The following is a 23,368-nucleotide window of genomic DNA, read 5'->3' as shown; positions in this document are numbered from 1 at the left end:
AAAGTTCTCTTTATATAAAACTAGAGGCCCAACACATGAAATTGTGTGTGGGTACGGTCCCTAGGCCTAGCCTGTGATCAGGGCCATCTTTCCCAGCTGCCCACAACCGGCCCCGCCCCCTCCCACCACCCACCCCATTCCCCCATTCCCCATCCAGCGATGGGAGCCTGACGGCCAGGGGAGGGACCAAGAGGTCGGCAGTTCCCACCTGTTCACCAGCCCCATCCCTGGCGCCAGTTGCCCTCTGTATGTGGGGTGACCCGGTGGGGCGGTGGTCTTGGCCTGGCACTGCCCACATCCCCCACCACCCACCCCGGTTCCCCATTCGCCATTGGTAGTGATTGGAGCCTGCCGGCCAAGGAAAGGGACCAAGAGGTGGTCAGTGCACCTCATAGTGACTGGTCGAGCAGTCGTTCTGGTTGTTCTGCTGTTATGGTCGCTGGGCTTTTATTATATAGGATCATTAGTAATTCTGACCTGCCAGGTATTTATTTCAAAAGCTTATGTACCATGTGATACTGTAAAAGAGGAAAAAGAATTGAATAACAGCAGATGGTAGATATTTATAAGGAGCTAAATTCTTCCCATTTATATATATCTAAAGATGTGAGGAAAAGCTTTTAATTTTGTAAAGCATACATCTGAATGCTACCTCTTTGTACTGAGTTTCTTATGGAAGAATGAGCTTTATGTTCAACTTTTAGTGTGTTATTATAACTGATATTATAAGTGTTACTATAACAAATGTTTTATTATAACTGATCAAAAAGTAGTAGGAAGAACAGTTTTGTCCATTTCACTAAATAGTGTTCTTGCCTGGTTTTTATTCTAATGCTGTGTATATATTTTGAAATATATATATTTATACTATATATATATATATAAAACATATGAAACCTATTTTATATGTATAAAGCATATAGTATATACAGCATTAGAACAATAACTGGTCAAGAACGCCTTAGAACTATATAATGGAATATACAGTATATATTCACCCCCAACACACACAAACACATATATACACACACACGTAATGTAAAACAACATAGCCCGTCAGTTATTTTATTTACAGGGCTGTGGTATTCGGAATCTCACCACGTTCATAGCAGCATGTTAAGGATTCTCAAGAGGAAGACTGACGGCTCCCCTTTTCCTTGACTGCCTGTGCCCCCCTGCCCTCTGGAGTCTGGAGGGGTAGAGTTGTGACGGGCACATAAACACATGAATATGTCGTATGTGGGCCAAAGCTTGTGATTTGGTTCTTCATGTGGAACTATGTCATTTCCCCTTCAGAATACAATGACAGATGCCACAGTACTTTTGGAAGATGTACAAAAAATGAAAGATAAAGGCGAAATAGCGCAAGCATATATTGGTTTGAAAGAAACAAACAGGTAAGTTGATACTGTTTTTATTCCATTTTTGGTTTAATCGTATTGATCTTTGGTTTTTAGCCTCTTGTACAAAAAGTCAACATATTTATACATTGCTTTAATAGACATCAACTAACCTTCAATGGGAATCCAGGGTTTTCAATATATTCAATAAAATCTCATTTATAACAAGGTAGCATTATTGATGAAAGGTGTCAGGGGAAATGTTCTTAACTTCACGGGGATATATATGTCTGTATCTTTAAGGTCTTAGCCTTGAGGAGAAAACCAGTTGCTCACTGTTGATTGTCTTGGGTAGTCCCTTTTCATTTCTCATTCAGGCTGGTTATTTGTGAGTGTTGTTAGGGGCAGCTGCAGCTTCCAGTAATCTAAATTTAATGTGAAGGGAAATGATGGAGTATCTGAAATCTTATTAGTGGTAGCCATATAATTCTCTAAGGGTTCCATAATTTCTAGGGCAGAACCCTGCATTTGAGACCACATTTTTGTCATGTTCCCTAAGTTGTTCTAAGAAAATCTTAACTCTGGTTTTATTCCATTTACCGTAAATGTGAGTGAAATTGCAGATGGCACTTAGCTCAGTCACTCTACACTTAAGAACTTTAAGTGAGCTAGCTGAGAATGCAGAATTTGTGCCATCACTAAATGACTGAACTTTCCTGAGGCTTTTTCTATAGCTGAGTTTATGTAACAAAATAAAGGCTCGTCTCTGGAATTGTCTCAGCCTCTTCTCACCCCCTTCCCAGTGGAGTTTAGTGCTATTGAACTCGGACCTAAAGAGGCTACATGCTTTAAAGAATATGGCCAGTGATGATCACAGAGAAAGGCAGTTCTGGAGATTCTATTATCAGTGTGCAGTCTGGGTCTCCTGGTGCATAGTACCACAATTGGCATATAGAAATACTTCACTAACTAAAGAATATCTTCTTTTATGGGCAAGGGTGGAAAATGTGTATAAGAGTATTTGGTTAAACTTGAATTTTAATTTATGAATGTAAAATATAAATAGCACATATCTTTTATCTAAGATTGTGTAAGTAGAAAAATAGCTAGATTATGCTGTTATTTCATCCACTGAGCTATTCAGTTACCAGAGATGTATTGCATGCCTGTTTAATGCCAGGCCCTGTGCCACACACTGGGAATATTAGCAGTCAGCAAAGTAAATGCATTCCTTACTTTCATGGGATTTATGGGCTGTTGGGGAGACAGCTTAGAGAATTTGGACTTCACTCCAATGATAGTGGGAGCTGTTGAAAGATTTTAAGTAGGAAACTATAACGAGATTTGAATTTTAGGAAGCTAACCCTGGCATTTATGTTAGAGACTAGATTGTAGTGGAACAAGATTGAAAGCATAAAGACCAGTTAAGAGGCTAGGTAATGGTGACTTTGACTTAGTTGGTGGCATTTGGGATTGAGAGAAATGGGACACTTTGAAGATGTATAAGAAGATGAGGTCAGTAAAGCCTTGTGTTTTATTGGATGTGTCAGTGAGGAATAGGGGTCATGATGGATGACTCTGAAGTGTCTGCTGTGGATACTTGGTTGGATGTGGTGATGCCATTTGTGATCCTGGTCTGGGGTGAAGGGAAGTATGGGCTAGAGATGATTGGTAGATTTACAGATATTGAATTTAAAGAGCTAGGAAGACATCCAAGGAGAGAAATCCATTAGGCATTTGAAAATATAGATCTAACGCAGGAGAGATATGTGGGCTGAAATATAAATGTTGATGTCATCAGCATATACTATTTATAATTGAGACCATGCGAATAGATCAACTCTTCAGGGAGAGATGGTAGGTGGAAAATAGAACATGCTCTGGAATTTGTTTTATGTAAATACCGTATCAACACAGAAGTCTTGAAGGACTGAGAACCTGGGCTCACGCCCCATAGCCCTGAGGCCACTGCTTTCCAGCTGCATAGCCTCCACAGGCATCTTACTTCCAAGCCTCACGTCTTTCTCTGCAATGTGGCAAAAGATGTGTATTGGGTGCCTGGGAGAGCTAAGTGAAATAATATATGCGGGAGTTATAGATGATACCTGACACTTAGCAAACACTCACGTATATTATTTTAATACCCTAGATAGAAGAAATCCTGTAATCAAGCATGCCATTATTATTTATTAATACCTATTCCTTAGTATACATACTTTTAATAAGATGTGTCACATCTCTAATATAAAAACAGTGTCCCCAGGCCTTAGAATTAATTTTTAGACAAAGAAAAAAGTCTTTTAAAAGTTGTGTATAAAAGCTGAGAACTTTGAACATATTCTTAGTTATAAGTTACTCCTATGAGAATTTTTTAAAACTAGGAAACCAGATTTTATTTTAAGTCAAAACAAGATCCTACCCATAAAACTTAAAATTTCATTTTGAAATGGATTATGAAGATTGCTACACAAAGACAATAACTGCAGTTTTCATATTATATGTGTGTGACTGTCATGGTTAGTCTTGAATATAATAAGTGACATATAAGATTATTCTACTATCTCAACAAAATGTTAAAAACAGAACCTCTTTCTCACCTTTTGAATCATTTCTTATTTTACAGGAAAAATCGCTGTAGATCCTTGATTCGTTTGTTTTACTTTCTACCCAGTTAGATGTTACACATTTTTAAGAAAATTAACCAGAAATAATTTTTGTGATAATGTCTTAAGTTATCTGTAATTAACAAAAACAATATGAAATATCATGTGGTGCTGTTGACCATCATCATCTCATTCCCACCCTGTATCCTTTGTGTTTTGCATTGTTCCTTTTGCATGGAAGGTCGTCTGCTATGGATTACCATGAGTTGAATGAGGATGGAGAGCTGTGGCTGGTTTATGAAGGGTTAAAACAAGCCAACAGGTTATATTTGTCTCCTCAAAATGCAATGTTATTCATTTGTTGTTTTTCTTACTAACAGTGGCCTCCTGGCTTTAAATTTCGTATTTCTTGTACATTAATTGTCTTCCTAAGTAAATTTTAGTACAACTTAGAGCATTCAACCAAATACCTTCCTAAAAACCTTCTTTAGTAAGGGATGCTATTAAAGCTGAAATAGATGATGAATAAGAGTTGCTGCCCGTAAGTGAAAGATGCTATCTAGATTGCCCTTCAGACACTAAAATTTGTGAATATTTCACTAGGAGTTGGAAAAAAACCCAAAACCTTTCAACTAGAGCTCAAACTACTGTGGGGGGAGATTAATACCTATTACTTAGTAGTTTCTTGTTTGGAATAATGATCAATCTAAAGGATATATATGCCAATGGATACATGGCTGCATTCCTACATATTGTTGCCATGCTGCTTATCGGCAGTATTAAGTGCCTGACTTGGCATTCTGTGTGGTTACTGTGAAGTTCCAATTTGTGAAACAGCAAATCAGGAGGGTTTCCTGCATTGCTACAGTTCAGAATAATTACCCAGACTCAACATGTTAAATATGTTTAGGGGGAAGCAAATAAAATTGAATCAGCAGCACCTTTCTAACACAGATACTCCTCTGCTCTAGTGATGTTTGTGTCCTAAAAATCTCATAAAAATACAATTTTAGTGATTAAGCTGGAAAAATACCTAATATTCTGTTTGTTCAAGGGGCTCCTGCTTATTCTGCTTTGTTTGTTCTAACCATAAACCATTGTCATTAACTTTGTGGTGTTATTGGCTCAAATCCTCTTGAAATTTTATACTCACTAAAATATTTTTAGTCTGCTGTTAACAGTTTGCTTGCAATGTCATCAATAAATCTTGCCCAGCAGTTGGTAACCAAGGGGTTTAGAATAAAAGAACATCCTTTCTTTCTTCGTGTTAATTCATTACTAACTGTAACTTTGTTTTGTGTTTAGAAAGGGGGTGAATGTGGGGTGCATGGTAAAGGGGGGATGCTATTTCTCTCTGCTGTGCTCACTGCTGATGAGCATAGCTGAGTTGGGTGTTTGCTCAGAGAAGCAGCAGCCACTTTGTTGGTCCTGTTAATAATTTCTAAAACCATGTCTTGTTAGGATTCTTTTACTGATAGGGAAGTTTATGGGGAGAAAGACGATGACAGATTTAAAATATTTGTATATGAAATTTCAGAACTATCTGTCTGGATTTGTTAAATCTGTATATATTTCAGAGAAGCATTCAGCTGTTTCTTTCTTCACAGATAAGAGTAGAAGGTAAAAAGGGGACCCTAGTTACACCCTCTGCCTGAAATTAGTAATGCTGACATTCTTGAAGTCATACTTAATTAGATCAGTTGTTTGTAATCTTGGATCCATAATGCAGTTATTTTGTGGCAAAGGTATGGTCTTTGCCAACTGGAATGCTTGTTTGTAGTCAGCCAGATTGAAGCTGTCTTTTAATGGATGATTTTATTCATCATTCCTGTGAACTCTCAAAACAGCTAAAACTCTCCTGCTTCTCAGGGCCTTTAATACTTTATATTCGTAGCAGGGCCCACAGTTCAGAAAGACACAAACGTGAGAGCACTGTGTCCAGTTCTGGTCTTGAGTTTCCTAACTTTAATCAAGTCAGAAGTTGCGCAGACACTGGAGCCCCCGCTTTTTCTGCCCTTGCTAGTGAGCACAAAGCCTCGCCCCACCAGGCAGGGCCGCTGGTGTCATCACCCTTTCCTACCCGTGTGGCTTCTCCACAGGCTCCTGGAATCCCAGCTCCAGTCGCAGAAGAGGAGCCATGAGAACGAGGCCGAAGCCCTCCGTGGGGAGATCCAGAACCTGAAGGAAGAGAACAACCGGCAGCAGCAGCTGCTGGCCCAGAACCTGCAGCTGCCCCCCGAGGCCCGCATCGAGGCCAGCCTGCAGCACGAGATCACCCGGCTGACCAACGAGAACTTGGTAAGGGCCTGGCTCTGCAGGGTGCCCCACACCGTCACCCTCTCACTCAGCAGAGGTGGAGTGAGGAAAATAGGACTCTGTTGGCAGAAATGGAAAAGGCATGTGCACAGATTGTGTCTCTCGCAGGAGCTCTCTTAGATCCACTTGGAGGGTCTGGAGGTATCAACCAGCTGCATGCTGGGCTCTTGAGATCCTCGAGAACTCACGTGGCCTCTTTTCCACTTTGCTGCAGAATCTCTGCCATTCTCTGCCCTTGGTTATATGGTTGTTGGTTATATGTTTGTTCAGCTGTGGTTCCCAAACAGCCACCGAGGCCACCCCAGCCTTCATCTGTAGCAGACAAGTGGGGGTTAGAGCTATGGTCTGCAAGGCAGTTGGCAGAACCAAAGGGGGACTTTTGGTTGACATTGGATGGAGCTCCCAGGTCATAGAGGAGAGAGAGCAGTATGCAAGTTTATACAATTTTTATTCTTTTAAACAGAGCGTGGGCAATGAAATGAGGTCTTTTTCCCCCTTCCCAGATTCTGAACAGTGGCAGAAGTTTTTTTTCTTTTCTTTTTCTCTTTATTTTTGTTTTATTTTTATTTTTTTATTGCTTAAAGTAATACAAAGGGTATTACATATGTGTCCATTTTTCCCCCCTCTCTTTATTTCATAGAAAGTATTTTCTAGAATATTTCTTTCTCAGTCACAAAATAACTTTTATTACAGATTTATAGATTTTTAAAAATCTACTTAAATTTGATAATATATTTATTAAATGAAAGGCCATTGAAAAGTAATGATTTCATGTTTCTATATAAAATTTAGATTGTAGTGTCAGCCTGGTTTTGAGAACAGCTGTTTAAGGCTGGTAGTGTTTTGTCTTCTTTTCTTTAATTCAGGGTTTTAATGATCTATAATAAATAGTTTGGATTTTCTCTGAAGATTTAACAATCTGAATTATCCCTCCATTACTCCACTAGTGATCATTTTACGTTACAAATAGTTTTCTAGTGTCATTTATCCAACTGTCTTTTATATTAATCAGAAGCAAAACACACAGGTGTTCTTTTCAGAGCCCATCTGTCCCCTCGAGGACAGAGGACACATGTGGGAGGCTCCATTGTAGGAATGGGGGGAAGGCTGAGGGCAGTGTTTGGGCTCTTTTTAAGGTGACTGAAACATCACTGATTTCTGGCGGGAAATCTTCCAGATCATGGACTGAAATGTCTTTTTATTACTTTCAAGTATATTGTTGCTTAAGTTTAACTAACAATGCTTAAATGCCTAAGAATTGATAAATATACTAAATAATATAATAACAATGGATCAGTGTATAAATTCTCTGCTTATAAATGATTGTCTTCAAATACGAGGTGAAACCGTGAAGTAAAGATGCTTCTGGGTGCAGATTCCCAGTTTTTTCATCAAGCTGATTAAGCATTTCCCTTGCGACCTTGTCTGTAGTATTCATTTTCTTGATAATTTTGCATAACTAATACAAAAGTAAACTAAGCCCCCAAATTCTAAGCCGGTAGTCTAGTTAATGATTTTGTCTGAGGTTTAGGAAAGTCCTTTGCAGCTCAGCCGCTTCTCCTGCCTCACTGGTAATTCAGGAGACTGGATTCAAACCTAAGTACAGGGAGTGATGCACTTTTTCAAAATCATTGTAGTTTCTCAGTGTTAATTGTGCATTTCTTTAGGAAACACGTGAGCAGAATATTAAAACAGCTGGGAACCTAGGCTTAGACCTTGGAACTGCTGCCCCGAGTAACCCCCCGTCGCCCTGCCCCGACACAAACAGAAGGTTTTCCTCCTCCGCTAGTGAACGTGCTTCCCAGGCCTCCCATGCTGCCTTTCAGGAAGGAAGGCACACAGCTTCTCGCCGGCCTTTTCCACCTTCAACAACAGCGCCCATATTGCCATTAATTCTATTTGCCTGCCCTACTCTTGCCACAACTGCTGGCACCAAAAAGTGCAGCAACTTGTGAACAGGTCCAAGGAGTGAAATTACAGCAGCCTTACCCAGGGGCTCGACCACCACTTTATTCCCCTGCTACCCGATGGCACCCTGGCTGTGGCCTGCTTCCCCTGAGCATGTGACAGCATATGTGTGTGCATGTAGAGCTGGAATTCTCTGTGCCAGGAAGACCAGAGGGCAATGGCAGATGACAGATCAGAGCTCTCTCAGTAGATACAGTTTCATTATTTATCTTAAAATATTTTAAAAATTGATTTTGCTGAGAGGTAGCATTCCCCGCAACAACGCAGAGAACAACAAATATCCATTATGCCTGTTTTTTCAGTATTTTGAGGAATTATATGCAGATGACCCTAAGAAGTATCAATCATATCGGATTTCACTTTACAAACGGATGATTGTATGTAAACTCACGAGTGCTTTAGTGTTGCTTTCTGCACTACTTCTAGCTCTCTGCAACCAAGGGGCTGCCTGCTCCTCCCCAGGAAGTCTCTGCAAAAACTCTGATGAAACCTGTTTCTCCCCTACAGCTGTCTGTCAGCTAGTGGTGTCACCTCTACCAGTGTCCTGCGTCCATTGTCGTGTTTGGTTTGTTACTGACTCTAGGCTTGCAGTGTGATGGAAGTCAAAAGTCAAAAGCCCCTACCCAAGTTCAGCTGTCCTTAAAACTCTCCACAAAACATTTTGTGCATTCATCAAAATTTATTTTGTCTCTTCCCCCTTTAAAAGAAAACATTGCACTTGAATAGTGGTACATTTTACGAGCATTTAATTGTTTTGCCCACATGGAGTCTACTGGAAAAGACTCCCCAGTGAACCTGCTGTCCGTCACACTGTAAAGGATTGTACTGCATCGTGTATTTTAACATTCAGCTTTTATTATAGCTGCATTTCCCATGCCTGCCGGTTTCAGCCAGGTGGTGGCTCCACCAATGAGCTTTTCTAGAGCTTTTATGTGAAACTAACAGTGCTGTTTCTATGATTTTGTGTCTGCTTTCCTTCTGTGCATTTTAGAAGACCTATTTTGATCATTCTGTTGTATTTCTCATTTTGACCTTTAGGATTTGATGGAACAACTTGAAAAACAAGATAAGACTGTACGGAAACTGAAAAAACAACTGAAAGTATTTGCTAAAAAAATTGGTGAACTAGAAGGTATTTTAAACATGTTTTATAACAATTGCTGAATCTTGGTTTTGTAGTGCTATACTAGTATCCTAATAGGTTTGCATGCAAATGTCGGGGATGATAAAAATTACTTTCAGCAAACCTAGTGTCTGTGTAGTGGATACTTCCATTTTGAGGTGGGGGGAAATGTTCTTTCCATTGTAGTAAAAATTTACAAAGCAAGAGAATCCATTCAACAAATATCAGTGACTACTATGTCAGGCACTGTTCTAGGTTAAAAGCATGGATTCTACCCTAACTGGTTTGGCTCAGTGGATAGAGCATTAGCCTGTGGACTGAAGGGTCCCAGGGTCGATTCCAGTCAAGGGCATGTACCTTGGTTGCGGGCACATCCCCAGTAGGGGGTGTGCAGGTGGCAGCTGATTGATGTTTCTCTCTCATCGATGTTTCTAGCTCTCTATCCCTCTCCCTTCCTCTCTGTAAAAAAAATCAATAAAATATATATTTTTTTTAAAAAGCATGGATTCTGGAGCTAGGCCTTTTAGATTCAAATCCTGGCCTTCTACTATTAGTCATCTGATATTGGGCAAGTTATTGAACCTCTCGATACCTCAGTTTTTCCACCTGTTAATGGGAATGATAATGGTGTACTTGACATGGTTTATAAAAATTAAATGAGTTAATATGTATTGAATTACTATAGTTCCTGACACATAGTAAATGCTATATATAACTTAGTTATTATTATTATTGTTAGTGTTAGGGATACTAAGATTAGTAAGACAGAGTCTGTATCCTCAAAGAACTTACCATCTAATGCAGATAAAAAGAGAAGTAAGTAAGAAAAAAAATGAATTATGATTATAAAGAAATAAGATTTTTTTAAAACAACTCATGATTTATATATGATGAGGATGGGAAAATACCTAAGAATGAATCAAATATCCGTTATTATTATATACAAATGAATCTCATCTTGTAGATTTGTGTGTGTTTTCCTTCAGATTAGGGTATTTATTTAGGTATATAGCAGTGATCAGGGCTAAAGCCAAATTCTAACAACGCTCATTGTTCAAGAGATTTAGGGATCTTCTTTGGTACTGCCTTCAAATCTATGCAGACTATGATCATTTTGAAAAAAAAAATGATACCGTGTTGTCTGACCACCTCTCTATCCTCTCAATGTTGCTCTGCTTCAAAGGGTTGCCGGGAACCAATTCCAGCATGTCATAATTTCAAGAGTTTCATCAAAAGGTTGATGAGACTTGGGGACTCAACAGGGTTGAGTCACACATGTAGTCACCTGTTGGGAATGGCTAAAGGCATTTCCCCAAACCTGAATAGGATACTGACTGTGGCTTCCAGACAGCTAAAAGGCATCTTAATCTACATGTTATTGCCTCCTACTGGCCAAACACCTGAACAGCTGTAGGCTAATTCCCCCATTCTGACAATGTTTCTGTATACCCTTTGAAGTGTATGTCTCTGCCTCAGGACAAGTTGTGTTAATAAAAAGCATGGGGTCCTGGGGACAGAGACCTTAGACTTAAGATCTTGGATCTTAGCTCCTTTAGCTAAGCTCCCCTGACCCCCAGATGCCTTTCAAAATTATACCTCATTTCCAGACTCTTTATTAGTCTCTGGATTCCTATGTCATCTACGCACAGCCCCTTCTCCAGATTCCTGAACCCTTCTTGATGCTGGGACAAGAACCCCGGCAAGGGTGAAGAGTCCCTAGCACTGGGAATGGTCACAGTAATCTACCATGATTCACTCTGTGGTTTTCATTCTCCAACATGCCAGGCATGTTGGTCTTTCTTTTTCTCTTGGTCAAGTCCTGCTCATCCTTTGAGAAGATCAGAGTCATGTGTCACATCCTCAGGAGCATGCTTTCCTGATCACCCAAACAGACCTCATGGCTCCCGCTCTATGTATCACAGCTTGACTCACTTTTATGGTTTTCACTTTGTATTCCCTTGGATATACAAATGCTGAAAGATTTATTTAGAAATCAGATTACTTGGCTGTCGTATTTTATATATAATCCTTATAGCATTATTGATTCAGATCTACTGGAATAAAGTTTTGAATCTCCAAATTACACACATGGGCTAAAATGTCTATTGGCCCTAGCTAGTTTGGGTCAGTGGATAGAGCATCAGCCTGCAGACCAAAGGGTCCTGGGTTCGATTCCGGTCAAGGGCAAATAACCTCAGTTGCAGTCTCCTCCCTGGCCTGGGCCCATGTCCAGGCATGTGCAGGAGGCAACCAATTGACGTGTTTCACTCACATTGATTTTCTCTCTCTGTCTTTCCCTCTCTCTTCCACTGTCTCTAAAAATCAATGGAAAAATATCCTCGGGTAAGGATTAAAAAAATAAAATGTCTGTTGACAGAACTTTGAAAACCATTATTCACAGAACATTTCTGCATTTAACTCCACATTAATTATATCATGAGATGATAATTAGATTGCAGAGTATTTGCTTGAAAGAAACTGATTTCAAGGGTAGCAGTTTGTGAGATTATTTTTTTAAAACTCCTAATGGTTTCACTGTTATTTTAAGTTTTTACTAGGATTTCTTTGATATGTATCTATTTTTAATTAAAGAGATAGATTAGGATATTTCGACATGCTAGCAAGTTGAAGCCATTATCAATCAGAAATCTCTGGTCAGTTAAACTATCCTGCCAACTATGTTCTTAAACCTGTAAGTAGCACTTGAGGAGGCAATTCATAGATTAAACAAAAAGATTATTAGAATATCCTTAAGAAAAGGTGAAAAACTGATGCATGTCTAAAGTATAAAATGAAATCAGTTTATTTGATCTGGGCCCTTTTTGAGAGCAGTATTCCCCCACCTCCCAGAATTAGAGAATAAAGGTGACAGGCTCCTCCAACATTTTTTCTGTCCTCTACTCCCCATTATACAGAAAATACTGGCAACCTTGTATAGCGAAGCACCTTCTAATATATAGAAATCTTTATATATTTTTAAAAATGTATATTATACTATACTTAAGTTCTTCTTATTTTATATATATATATATTTTTTATTGATTTTTTTACAGAGAGGAAGGGAGAGGGATAGAGAGTTAGAAACATCGATGAGCGAGAAACACCGATCAGCTGCCTCCTGCACATCTCCTACTGGGGATGTGCCTGCAACCAAGGTACATGCCCTTGACCGGAATTGAACCTGGGACCCTTCAGTCCACAGGCTGACACTCTATCCACTGAGCCAAACTGGTTAGGGCTAGTTCTTCTTATTTAAAATAGGCGGTTCTTGCCTTCTTCTATGAGTTACATTTAATTACGGAGACTTTTGTAGAAGCCAATGAAAACTTTTTAAAACATCAACATATATAATTTTAGCAGAAATTACATAGCTAAATGGAAAGTGTTTCAAAATTTCATCTGTGTTGTGTTATATTTTAATCCAGGAGTGGGTGTTCATCTCAGTTTTCATGGAGTCAAGGAATTTAGACCTTAAAGAATCCTAGAAATGGGTTAATCATATTATAGGAGGAAAAAAATTGAGGCCCAGAAACCATAACTGACTTCCAAAGACTCATCCAGTTAGTGGCCAAACTAGGACTAGAACCCAAGTCTTCTGAGAACCACTGACTTCTTTCCTTCGTGTCATATTTTCCAACGGAATCTCTCTATAGGAATTTATTTGACTGCCTCAATTAAATGGTGACCAAGCTCTTCCTGGTACCAAAGTGAGGAAAAATAAATTAAAATAAAATTCTAGCCCTAGCCAGTTTGGCTCAGTGGATAGAGCATTGGCTGGCAGACTGAAGGGTCCCTGGTTCGATTCTGGTCAAGGGCAGGAACCTAGGTTGCAGGCTCAATCCCTGGTCAGGGTGCGTGAGGATGTGTCTCTCTCACATCGATGTTTCTCTCTCTCTATCTCTCCCCCTCTCCCTTCCACTCTGTAAAAAACCAATGGAAAAATATCCTCGGGTGAGGATTAACAACATCAACAACAAAAAATTCTAGTGCCCTTTTCCTTTTCCAGGACAAAAAGGTTCAAGAATGTTTTTCCTCTAGTATGAAGAATCTGTGAGATAGAAATAGGGATCACTTCAGGTCTTTCTAGAAGGAGGTCGGTATTAGATGGAGTATTGGACTGGATGATCCCCCAAGGTCTCTTTTGTCTTTGAAAACTGGGCTGGTGTCCTGGCTTCTCTCTTTCAGACTTCATGCTTTTCTGATGCTATATAAGGGTTGACGTTTTATTTTAATAGCCGATGATTTGCTAAGTGAATCAAGGTTATTTTGAGTTGGCATCTATATATTTTTAAAGATTTTTTTTATTGATTGGTTTTAGAGAAAGGGGGAGAGAGAGAGAGAGAGAGAGAGAGAGAGAGAGAGAGAGAGAGAGAGAGAGAGAAAACACACACATAGATTTGTTGTTTTATTTATTTATGTATTCATTGGTTGATTCTTATATGTGCCCTGATGGGGGATCGAACCCACAATCTTGGTGAATTAGGATGACATTCTAACCAACTGAGCTACCCAGCCAGGGCTGACATCTACACTTTATCTGTGAGGTTTTTAAAATTTATTTATTATTTATTTTTATTGATTTCAGAGAGGGAGAGAGAGATAGAAACATCAATGATGAGAGAAAATCATTGATCAGCTGCCTCCTGCACATCCCCTATTGGAGATCACACCTGCAACCCAGGCATGTGCCCTTGACTGGAATCTAACCTAGGACCCTTCAGTCCACAGGCCGACATTCTGTCCACTGAGCCAAACTGGTTAAGGGTATCTGTGAGTTTTTATAAAGACTCAAATCTCTTGGGAAAATTCAAAGGCAGAGTGAAAAATTTTAAAGTATGGCAAATTTTGTCTTTGACATTTTATACAGAACCAAAAATATCTTGGTTCTGCAAAAGGAAACTGAAGCTTTCTTTTAAAACATATTTCATAAATTCTGAGGTGCACACTTTTTGACATTTTAACATCTCTGAAGTCAGGATGTGTGTTTCAACTGTTGATGGGTTATAGCTTAATTGCAGTGTTTTCCTCCTTAAGTGTTATATAAAATAATGGTATTTCATAGTTAATGGCACCATAGGTATGATGAAATAAGTAGGTATAAAGCATTCTCTTTACATCATATAGAGTCCAAATATGTACATTTATTGATGAACTTAATATGCTGAGTCTATTTCCTCCCAGTTTCCCCTCTTAGGGTTATTTCTTTGGCTGAAAGCAACTAGTAATCTAGTTAGTAGAGATTTTATTCTTTTGTATTGTACACGTAGCATGTATGTGAGCTGTGAAGACCTCTTTGTACAGATTTCAATATCCTGGCGCTATTATGTTTAAACTGACTCCAGAAATAATTTTGTAAAACTGAATAGTTTGAATCTTCTATCTCTGTGTGGAGGCACACATTTCACAGTTACCTTGGTTTCCAGACTGGCCACGCACATGAAGCACTAGGTGCCACAGCCCTGATTTGTCCAACCACAGTGCGGCCACTCTGATGGCCGGTGGCCATCTTCAGCCCTGCTAGTCTTGGTGCTGCAGCAGGAGCTCGCACAGCTGTTGGTATTCTCTCCCATAGCCTCTTCCTGTGGAACTGGCTTCCCAGACCCAACACAGGATTGCCCCAGAGTGACAGGAGAGCACGCTGATACCGTGTGCAGTCAGCAGCACTGACCTTTCTGATGCCTCTGATCTGCATCTTGTTTGCAGGTCTCTGAACTCAAATTAATCTTCACCTGAACAGGTTTCTTAGCTGCCCCCTTCCTATAGGTTACACAGCCTGATCACTAGCATGTGTCTGCACAAACACCACAGAACTCGAACTCCTGTGCTCCCATACCTTCTCTTGCATTTCTCATTTAGTCTTAATTCTGAGGTGATATTGGGAGACTTTTTGAATCCTTAGCATTATTCTTCTCCAGCAGCTGCTGACAGTAGTGACCACTTTTAACCTCTGAACAGGTTAGCTGTGCTTTAATGGTTGCAACTTCATGGTTAGTCCTTTACTAGAAACAGATAAACAAAAACTGGGTACATTCAATAGAGGTGGTTTTATCTGCTCGTTATTTCTTTAGGAATAAGGGATGGTGGGAGCAAGTTAGGTCTTTGTCTTGGGAAGCCTCTGTGAAAAAGAAAACATTTCACATCAACCAGTATGAAGACACACTATCCTACCAGCTCTCATGTGGTTTGAACTGATTGCAATGATACATTTAAAGTCAGTTTTTCATAGAGCTGAAAGTGAGGGAAATCTACAGTTTTTCTTCCCTTTTGTAGAATATTATGTTTTTCCTTCTGTCCTTCTGTGATTTAAAGTCTAAATATATTCAACTATTTATGATTAATAACAATTCATTAACCAAGAAGTTAAAACACTAACTTTGGGAACATTTAACCGTATTACAGAGTAATTTATTATCCCCCCCCCCCCAAAAAAATGCTTTTGAATCACGTAAGGTTCTCTGACGTTAATAGTAACCCAGCACTGTTGGCTGTCAGTGACATCCCCATACAGTTTTGCCATTTACAGCCAATTTTAGCAGAAAAGGTAATTAAAGTAGGGACAATTAAAAAAATTAAATATATTTTCTTGGAAAAAAAATAACATAAAAAGGGGACAATTAAGTGGCAAAATGGCACATTTTTGTTGTTGTTGTTATAGAATTCATCATTTAAAATTACAGGAACATGGAACCTTCTCATCTTTTCTCCCTAGAAAACCTTGTTTCTCCTTTTTGTTTCTCATGAAGTGGGCCAGATGGAGAACATATCCCCAGGACAGATCATTGATGAACCCATCCGTCCAGTCAACATTCCCAGGAAAGAAAAGGATTTCCAAGGAATGCTGGAATACAAGAAGGAGGATGAGCAAAAGCTTGTTAAGAACCTGATTCTGGGCAAGTGTTTTCTTTTCTTCTATTCTCTCAGTTCTGCAGGCTAGGAAGTCCAAGATCAAGGTGCCAGTTAGTTTGGTTCCTGGTGAGGACTCTCTGGCTGGCTTACCAACAGCCCTCTTCTGGCCGTCCTCACAGAAACAAAAGAGAAAATGGAGGGGGTGGGATGGAGGGAGGAGGGAGAGAGAAAGAAAGAGAGATCTCGAGCACGCAAGTACTTTGTGCCTGGGATAAAAGGTCTTTCTGGTACACGTGTCAGTGGTGGGAAAGACTAGTCACTGGTTTTTGAAATATTCAACACCAGTTTCTTTAGTCCTCATTACATACTGCGCATTTGGCGCTGCAGAAGCATCCTGGCCGTCATGCATTGTCAGTCAAACAGCAGGGACACTTGCCTAGGAAGCAAGTCCATCCATACAGATCCCTGGAGGCCAGGCCTTCTCAGCTCTGGTTAGACTAACCTGGAAGCTTTTGAAAAGTATTGTTGAATGGTCCCCACCACAGACTGATCACATTACAATCTAGAGCAGTGGTTGTCAACCTTCTGGCCCTTTAAATACAGTTCCATAAAATTATTTTCATTGCTACTTCATAACTGTAATGTTGCTACTGTTATGAATTGTAATGTAAATATCTGATATGCAGGATGGTCTTAGGCGACCCCTGTGAAAGGGTCGTTTGACCGCCAAAGGGGTCGCGACCCACAGGCTGAGGACCACTGATCTAGAGGGAAGAGACTGGCCATGTCTAATGTTTTTTAAAAATCTTTCAAAGAATTGACCAACACTGCTCTAGGCCATTTGCATTTCTGAATTTCTGTTTTCCTTGCTTCCCTAGAAAGTGTATGACAGTTCAATAATAGAGGAAAAATACACACACAAAAGAATTAAGGAAAATATTTTAGCAATGGAAGGAGAGGGCCAAATGAAATGGGTATGGAAGAAGCATTTCAGAGCAGCCTTGGAGATTGCTCTCAGGAATACTTTTTAGGGGAGGGTGGGAAATGGTTAGGGAGTGTGCACAGTTCTGAACTGAATGCTGAACACCTCTCAGCCTTTGTATAGCATTCCTCCCCCAGGTGCCAGGTGACAGCAGTGTGATTGGCAGTTACACCTGATTTAAAGTTCCTAAGGTTCCTGGCATTAAACTTAGTACTATATTTAGGTGCAGAGGTGCTAAAGGTTCAACTTGATTTTCATTTAGCAAAAATGTTAAGGAGCCACTGATTTTTAAACATAGAGTTTAAGTAAAGATTCATCAGTTCAGTAAACATTTAGTATGCTCTTACCAAGTGCCAAGCATTTTCTGTGCTGGGTAATAGAGAGAGTAGAGTCCCTATTCTCATATAACTTATATTCCAGTGCGAGAGAAGATAGAGGAAAAAGCCCTAGCGGGGTAGCTCAGTTGGTTAAACATCGTCCCGATATGCCAAGGTTGTGGGTTCCACCTCCAGTCAGGGTACATACAAGAATCAACCAGTGAATACATAAAAGTGGAGCAATACAAATTGATGTTTCTCTCTCTCTCTCTTTCTCTCTTTGTCTCGGTCTCTGTCTCACTCCTCTCTCTCCTTTCCTCTCTCTCTAAAACCAATTAATAACTAAAAAAGAAAATAGAAAAAATAAACAAATATATAATGGGGTAAAAAGGTTGAAGAGTGAAGGCAAATGTACTAATTCATATAAAATTAGAGGCCTGGTGCACGAAATTTGTGCACAGCAGGGGGGGGTGTCCCCTCAGCCCAGCCTGCACCCTCTCCAATCTGGGACCCCTTGGGGGATGTCCGACTGCCGGTTTAGGCCCTGGGATCGGGCCTAAACCAGCAGTCGGACATCCCTCTCACAATCCTGGACCGCTGGCTCCTAACCGCTCACCTGCCTGCCAGCCTGGTTGCCCCTAACTGCCCCTCGTTGCTGGCCTGATAGCCCCCAACTGCCCCCCATGCCAGCCTGGTCACCCCTAAGGGCCCCACTGCTGGCCTGGTTGCCCCCAACTGCCCCCCCTGCTGGCCTGGTTGCCCCATGCAGCCTGCTGTTCAGTCATTTGGTCCCTCATTGCCCACCCCCCTGCCGGCCTGGTTGTCCCATGCAGCCTGCTGTTCAGTTGTTTGATCATCCCTCACTGCCCCCCACTGCTGGCCTGGTCACCCCTAACTGCCCCTCTGCTGGCCTGGTTGCCCCCAACTGCCCTCCCCACACTGGCGTGGCCGGCCCCAACCGCCCGCGCCACCCCCCCCCCCGCCCCCCAGCATGGTCGCCCCTAACGGGCCCCCTGCTGGTCTGGTTACCCCTAACAGCCCCCCTGCTGACCTGGTCACCCCCAACTGCCCTCCCCATGCCAGCCTGGTCATCCCTCACTGCCCCCCCTGCCGGCCTGGTTGCCCCATGCAGCCTGCTGTTTGGTAGTCCGTCCAGTTGTTTTGGTAGTGATGGCCCCTGGCTTTTTATAAATTAGGATTGTTAGGAAAGGCCTCTTTGACCAGGTGATCTTTGGACAGAGACTGAGGAAGTAAGGAAGCAGTTCATGCTGATGATATCTGAGGAAGAACATTCCAGGCAGAAAATAGTTGGCACATAGGCCCTGGGGTGGGGGCATGCCTGGCACGTTCACCCAATCACAAGGAGACCCATTTTACTGGAGCACAGTGATCTGGGGCAGGGGATCAGACCTGATCACACAGACCATGCTGAGTGAATGAATGAGGTGAGAAGCTACTTGGAAGATTTTCATAACAAGAATGACATCTGACTGACATTTTCCTATAGAATTACTCTGGTTGTTGGATGAAAATGTACCACTGGGGAGTGAGGGATGGATCAGAGACCACAATCCAAGAGGAGATGGTGGGGACCTAGACCAGGGCAGCTGGTAGCTGGATTCTGGATGTGTTTTGTAGGTAAAGCCAACAGAATTTATTGATGGATTAGGTGTGTGGTGTGAGAAAAAGGAAGACATCACAGGTGATGACAGGTTTATAACCTGAGAACCTAGAAGGCTGGAGCTGCCATTTACTGAGAGCGGGACAACTCCTGGGAGAGCAGGTACCATAGGAATGGAGTTTGGTTTGGATGGGCTCAGCCTGACATGTCTGAGCTGAGGTGCCAAGAAGGCATTTGATCCAAGAAACTAGAATTCAAGGGAAAGGTCAGGGCAGAAGGTAGAGATTTGGGAGTTGTCTTGGCAAAGACAACTAAAATTCACCATGTTCCCACCCTCAAGAACTTCTCTTAAAATATGCTTTTTATGTGACCTATTTACCCTGAATGATTGGACTCTCACAGGAGAACTGGGCTTTCATTGTCTCTCAAAGCACGTCTCATGAAGACTGTCGGTATTAGGTAAGATTGTTTTTTCTCTCTTCTCTTCTCAGAACTGAAGCCACGTGGCGTAGCCGTCAACCTGATCCCAGGGTTACCAGCGTATATCCTGTTCATGTGTGTCCGACATGCCGACTACCTGAACGATGACCAGAAAGTAAGGTCGCTGCTAACATCCACAATTAACAGCATCAAAAAAGTATTAAAGGTCAGTCATATTTAACAAAATTCTCATAATGAGTATTAATAACAGAACCTGCATGTAGGGACTTTTTCTCCCTCAGCCTTGAGGAAGGTGTGAACACTTTGCAGTTTTCACTGCTACCTTCCACTGTGAACATGTATCACAGTAGGAAATATTTTTTCTTACAGATTGTCTATATGCTTCTTCAAAACAGGGCTCAGGATAAACAATAATCAAAACTAATTTGATTTAATTGCATTTAATTGTGGAGAAAATTGTTTCTTCACAGACAGAAATAGTCTGCTTTAAGGTCTTAGAAGTAAATGTAAAATATTTAATGGAGTCCATCATATACAGGGAATATGATGCTATAGTTAAAATAGGTATTAAATAAGGTCAATAATACAAGGCTCATTCATATAAAAATATATTTGATGAAATAAAGTTTTTCTTTGAACTTTTCTTCCCATTTTTCTCCAAATCACCCGTAATTTTTCGTGTCACCTGTGCCTGATTCCATGTGAGAAGCAACACACAGATACTAATCAGAAAGGGAAGGCTTGGAAAAGACAGAAAAATTATGTACTAGAGCAGGAAGTCCTACGTAATGACTCAGTAATCACTGAGTCACATTGCATAATCCTCCTCCTGACTCTAGAAAAACAATGAATGTTATTCTTAGTTTTAACTCTGGTGTTTCTGTGAGGAGCTAAGAGAATGTGTTCTAAATACTTTGCTTTCTGATTATCTGACTTAAGGAGAATTTTTAGGATGGAGATAAGTGGATAGTTAACATGCCCAGCGGGCGCTCAAATCTAAGATGTCTTTCATGAAATACTTTTTTTATTGTGGTAAAATATACATAACAAAAAATTATAGCATTTAACCATTTTTTTTTTATCCCCACCCAAGGATATGTGGAGTTTTGTTGTTTATTTGTTTGTTGTTATTGATTTCACAGAAAGAGAACAAGAAACATTGATGTGAGAAAGAGACCTCGATTGGTTGCCTCCCATATGCACCCCGACCGGGGATCCAACCCAAAACCTGTGTATGTGCCCTGACCAGGAATCAAATCCTCGGCCTTCTGGTGCATGGGATAATACTCCAATCAACTGAGCCACCCAGCCAGGGCTTAGCCATTTTTCAGTGACCAGCTCTGTGCATTAAGTGCATTCATCTTGTTGTGCAGCCATCACCACCATCTCCAGAGCCTTTCATCTTCCCCATCTGAAACACTGCACTCAGGAAACACACCCCTCTCCCCAGCGCCTGGTGATGACCTTTTGACAGATGCTAGTTCTCAGTCCCTATTGCTAAGATGTTCTGTGTAGTTATATTCTACAGTAGTTACTGAAGTGTGGAATTTCTGAAGATTTGCTATTTAAAAATTGATGAGCATCTTCTGAATATAATTCATTTCATTTTTGGTGTATTGATGCTCTGTTGCACTTAGATAGACTACAAGTTTTGCTAATTCTTAAGCCAACTTTTACAAAGACAACAAAACCAAATCTAAGGTTTTCTCCCTTTCATCTTAATTGCCAGAAGGCATTTATCTAATTTGACCAGTTATTGTGCCAGATTGTTTCAAGATTACCAAAGGGAGGGTACTAGAACCTAACACCCTTTTGATACTGTTTAAAATTGATGTGCATTTGTCACACATCCCTTTTTGAAATGAAGTATATTTGTCTTGTATCCTCACCAGAGGATAGCTTTTCATTTATTTGTTTATTTATTTTTAGAGAGAGTGGACAGGGAGGGAGGGAGTGGAAGAGAAAGAGAAACATCGATGTTGAGAGAGACACATCAGTTGGGGCTGGGGATAAAAACTGCAACCCAGGTACATGCCCTTGACTGGGAATAGAATTTGAGACCCTTTGGTGCACAGGCTGCCACTCTAACCACTGAGCACACCAGCCTTGGCTCTGTTTTGATTTAGAAGAGTTTTTTGGACATGTGCCCCAGTTCTGATGAAGAGACAAGTAGCTTCCCTTGTGTACTGCTCTGCACTGGACTTCCTTCATCCCATTTCTGATTCACTGCTCAAAAATTGTATCTTATCACCCTGGCTGGTATGGCTCAGTTGGCTGGGCAGTAGTGGGTGTGCAGGAGGGAGCTGATTGATGTTTTGCCCTCACATTAATGTTTCTCTCTCTCCTTCTCCTTTCTTCTTTCTAAGAAAACAATTTAAAATCTTTTTTTTCCCGCCGAAACCGGTTTGGCTCAGTGGATAGAGCGTCGGCCTGCGGACTGAAAGGTCCCAGGTTCGATTCCGGTCAAGGGCATGTACCTGGATTGCGGGCACATCCCCAGTGGGGGATGTGCAGGAGGCGGCTGGTCGATGTTTCTCTCTCATCGATGTTTCTGACTCTCTATCTCTCTCCCTTCCTCTCTGTAAAAAATCCATAAAATATATATTTAAAAAAATAATAAAAAAAAATAATAAAATAAAATCTTTTTTTTCTTAATTATATCGTATCACTGACATGATGTTTGACCTGATCTGGGTTTCAGTGTTTCAGTCTTTCTGGTTCTCCTTTGTGATTTATAATTGTTTATAATGGTAACTGAAAGAATGGGCCTTCTGGTATCTGTTCAGTTATTTTTCAGATTGTTATTTCCCCAAGAAAAAAAGCAAATTTAGGCTTATTCTCTCTTTCAGAAAAGAGGTGATGATTTTGAAACGGTTTCCTTCTGGCTCTCTAACACTTGCCGGTTTTTGCACTGTTTGAAGCAGTACAGCGGAGAAGAGGTGAGAAAAACATGATTATAAAACCAACATGCTGTGCCTTCTCTGATCTTTTTAAGGAAAATGTTTAACCATTGGTTAATTTAGAAACCTAAATTCAGAGGTGGCTTGGAAGTTCATAGTTTTGATTGATGCTTATTATTTATGGAACAGTGACTGTGGGTAACAACAAAGTTTCTTTCCTCTGAGAGTTTGTATTATAAGAAAACACAATAGAAATAAAGTGAGCATTGGTCAATGACTAGTTGGAACAATGAAACTTTTTGTCAATATGTGGAAGTGGACTAGTCAAGGACTCTTTAAAAAATAAACAGTTTTACACATTTGTAATACCTTAACTAATAATAAAAAAAAAATCAATAAAGTATATTTAAAAAAATAAATAAATAAATAAACAGGTTTAGCTTACTATAATGCTTTAAATGTGATAAGTTAAGACGTGTCTTTTTAAATTTGTCCAAAAATCTGTTTGGCTTTTGTTTATAATGATGTATTCATCAGTTGTTTGACAGAGTTTATTTTTTTTAATGTAATATGTTAATAATTACTGTTTATTAAGGGCTGCTTACTATGCATCAGACAGCACTTACTAGACACTATGTCACTTAATTCTTACATTTCTGTGTGGTAGGGATTATGACCCAGTTTTACAGATGAGGAAACTGAAGCTCAGTGAAGGTCATCTGTTTGCCCAAGTCCTCTCAGCCATAAGGAGCAGGGCTAGGATTCTGGGTCTGCCTGCCTCTGAGAGCCTGTGCCCCTAACCACTCCCCTGCACCTAACCACTCCCCTGCACCGCCCATCCTTTGCCAGGAGGGTAGAAGAGAAACTGGGCTGTAGCACTTGCTGAGCACCCAGACAGAGGCTCAGGGCAG

At 40.5% G+C, this 23,368-nt stretch overlaps 1 protein-coding gene across 9 annotated transcripts in view; it reads left to right on the top strand.

The window, feature by feature from the left end:
* MYO5A (myosin VA) overlaps positions 1-23,368 on the top strand; it is a 200,662-nt gene that overhangs the window by 164,064 nt on the left and 13,230 nt on the right. For 4 of the 9 annotated variants that reach the window (XM_036301793.1, XM_036301787.1, XM_036301844.1 and 1 more), the window contains 8 exons: positions 1,297-1,397; positions 4,185-4,265; positions 6,043-6,241; positions 8,530-8,604; positions 9,266-9,359; positions 16,094-16,240; positions 19,608-19,762; positions 22,407-22,496. In XM_036301793.1, coding sequence (XP_036157686.1) covers positions 1,297-1,397; positions 4,185-4,265; positions 6,043-6,241; positions 8,530-8,604; positions 9,266-9,359; positions 16,094-16,240; positions 19,608-19,762; positions 22,407-22,496 — 942 coding nt within the window. The remainder of the gene's footprint in view (positions 1-1,296; positions 1,398-4,184; positions 4,266-6,042; positions 6,242-8,529; positions 8,605-9,265; positions 9,360-16,093; positions 16,241-19,607; positions 19,763-22,406; positions 22,497-23,368) is intronic. The other 5 variants (XM_036301823.1, XM_036301805.1, XM_036301814.1 and 2 more) reach the window with 3 other exon arrangements.

The sequence above is a fragment of the Myotis myotis genome, unplaced genomic scaffold, assembly GCF_014108235.1.
Source record: "Myotis myotis isolate mMyoMyo1 unplaced genomic scaffold, mMyoMyo1.p scaffold_m19_p_1, whole genome shotgun sequence".
Lineage (NCBI taxonomy): Eukaryota > Metazoa > Chordata > Mammalia > Chiroptera > Vespertilionidae > Myotis > Myotis myotis.
The sequence above is the reverse complement of the archived record's forward strand: the minus strand, read 5'-3'. Positions and strand labels throughout refer to the sequence as shown.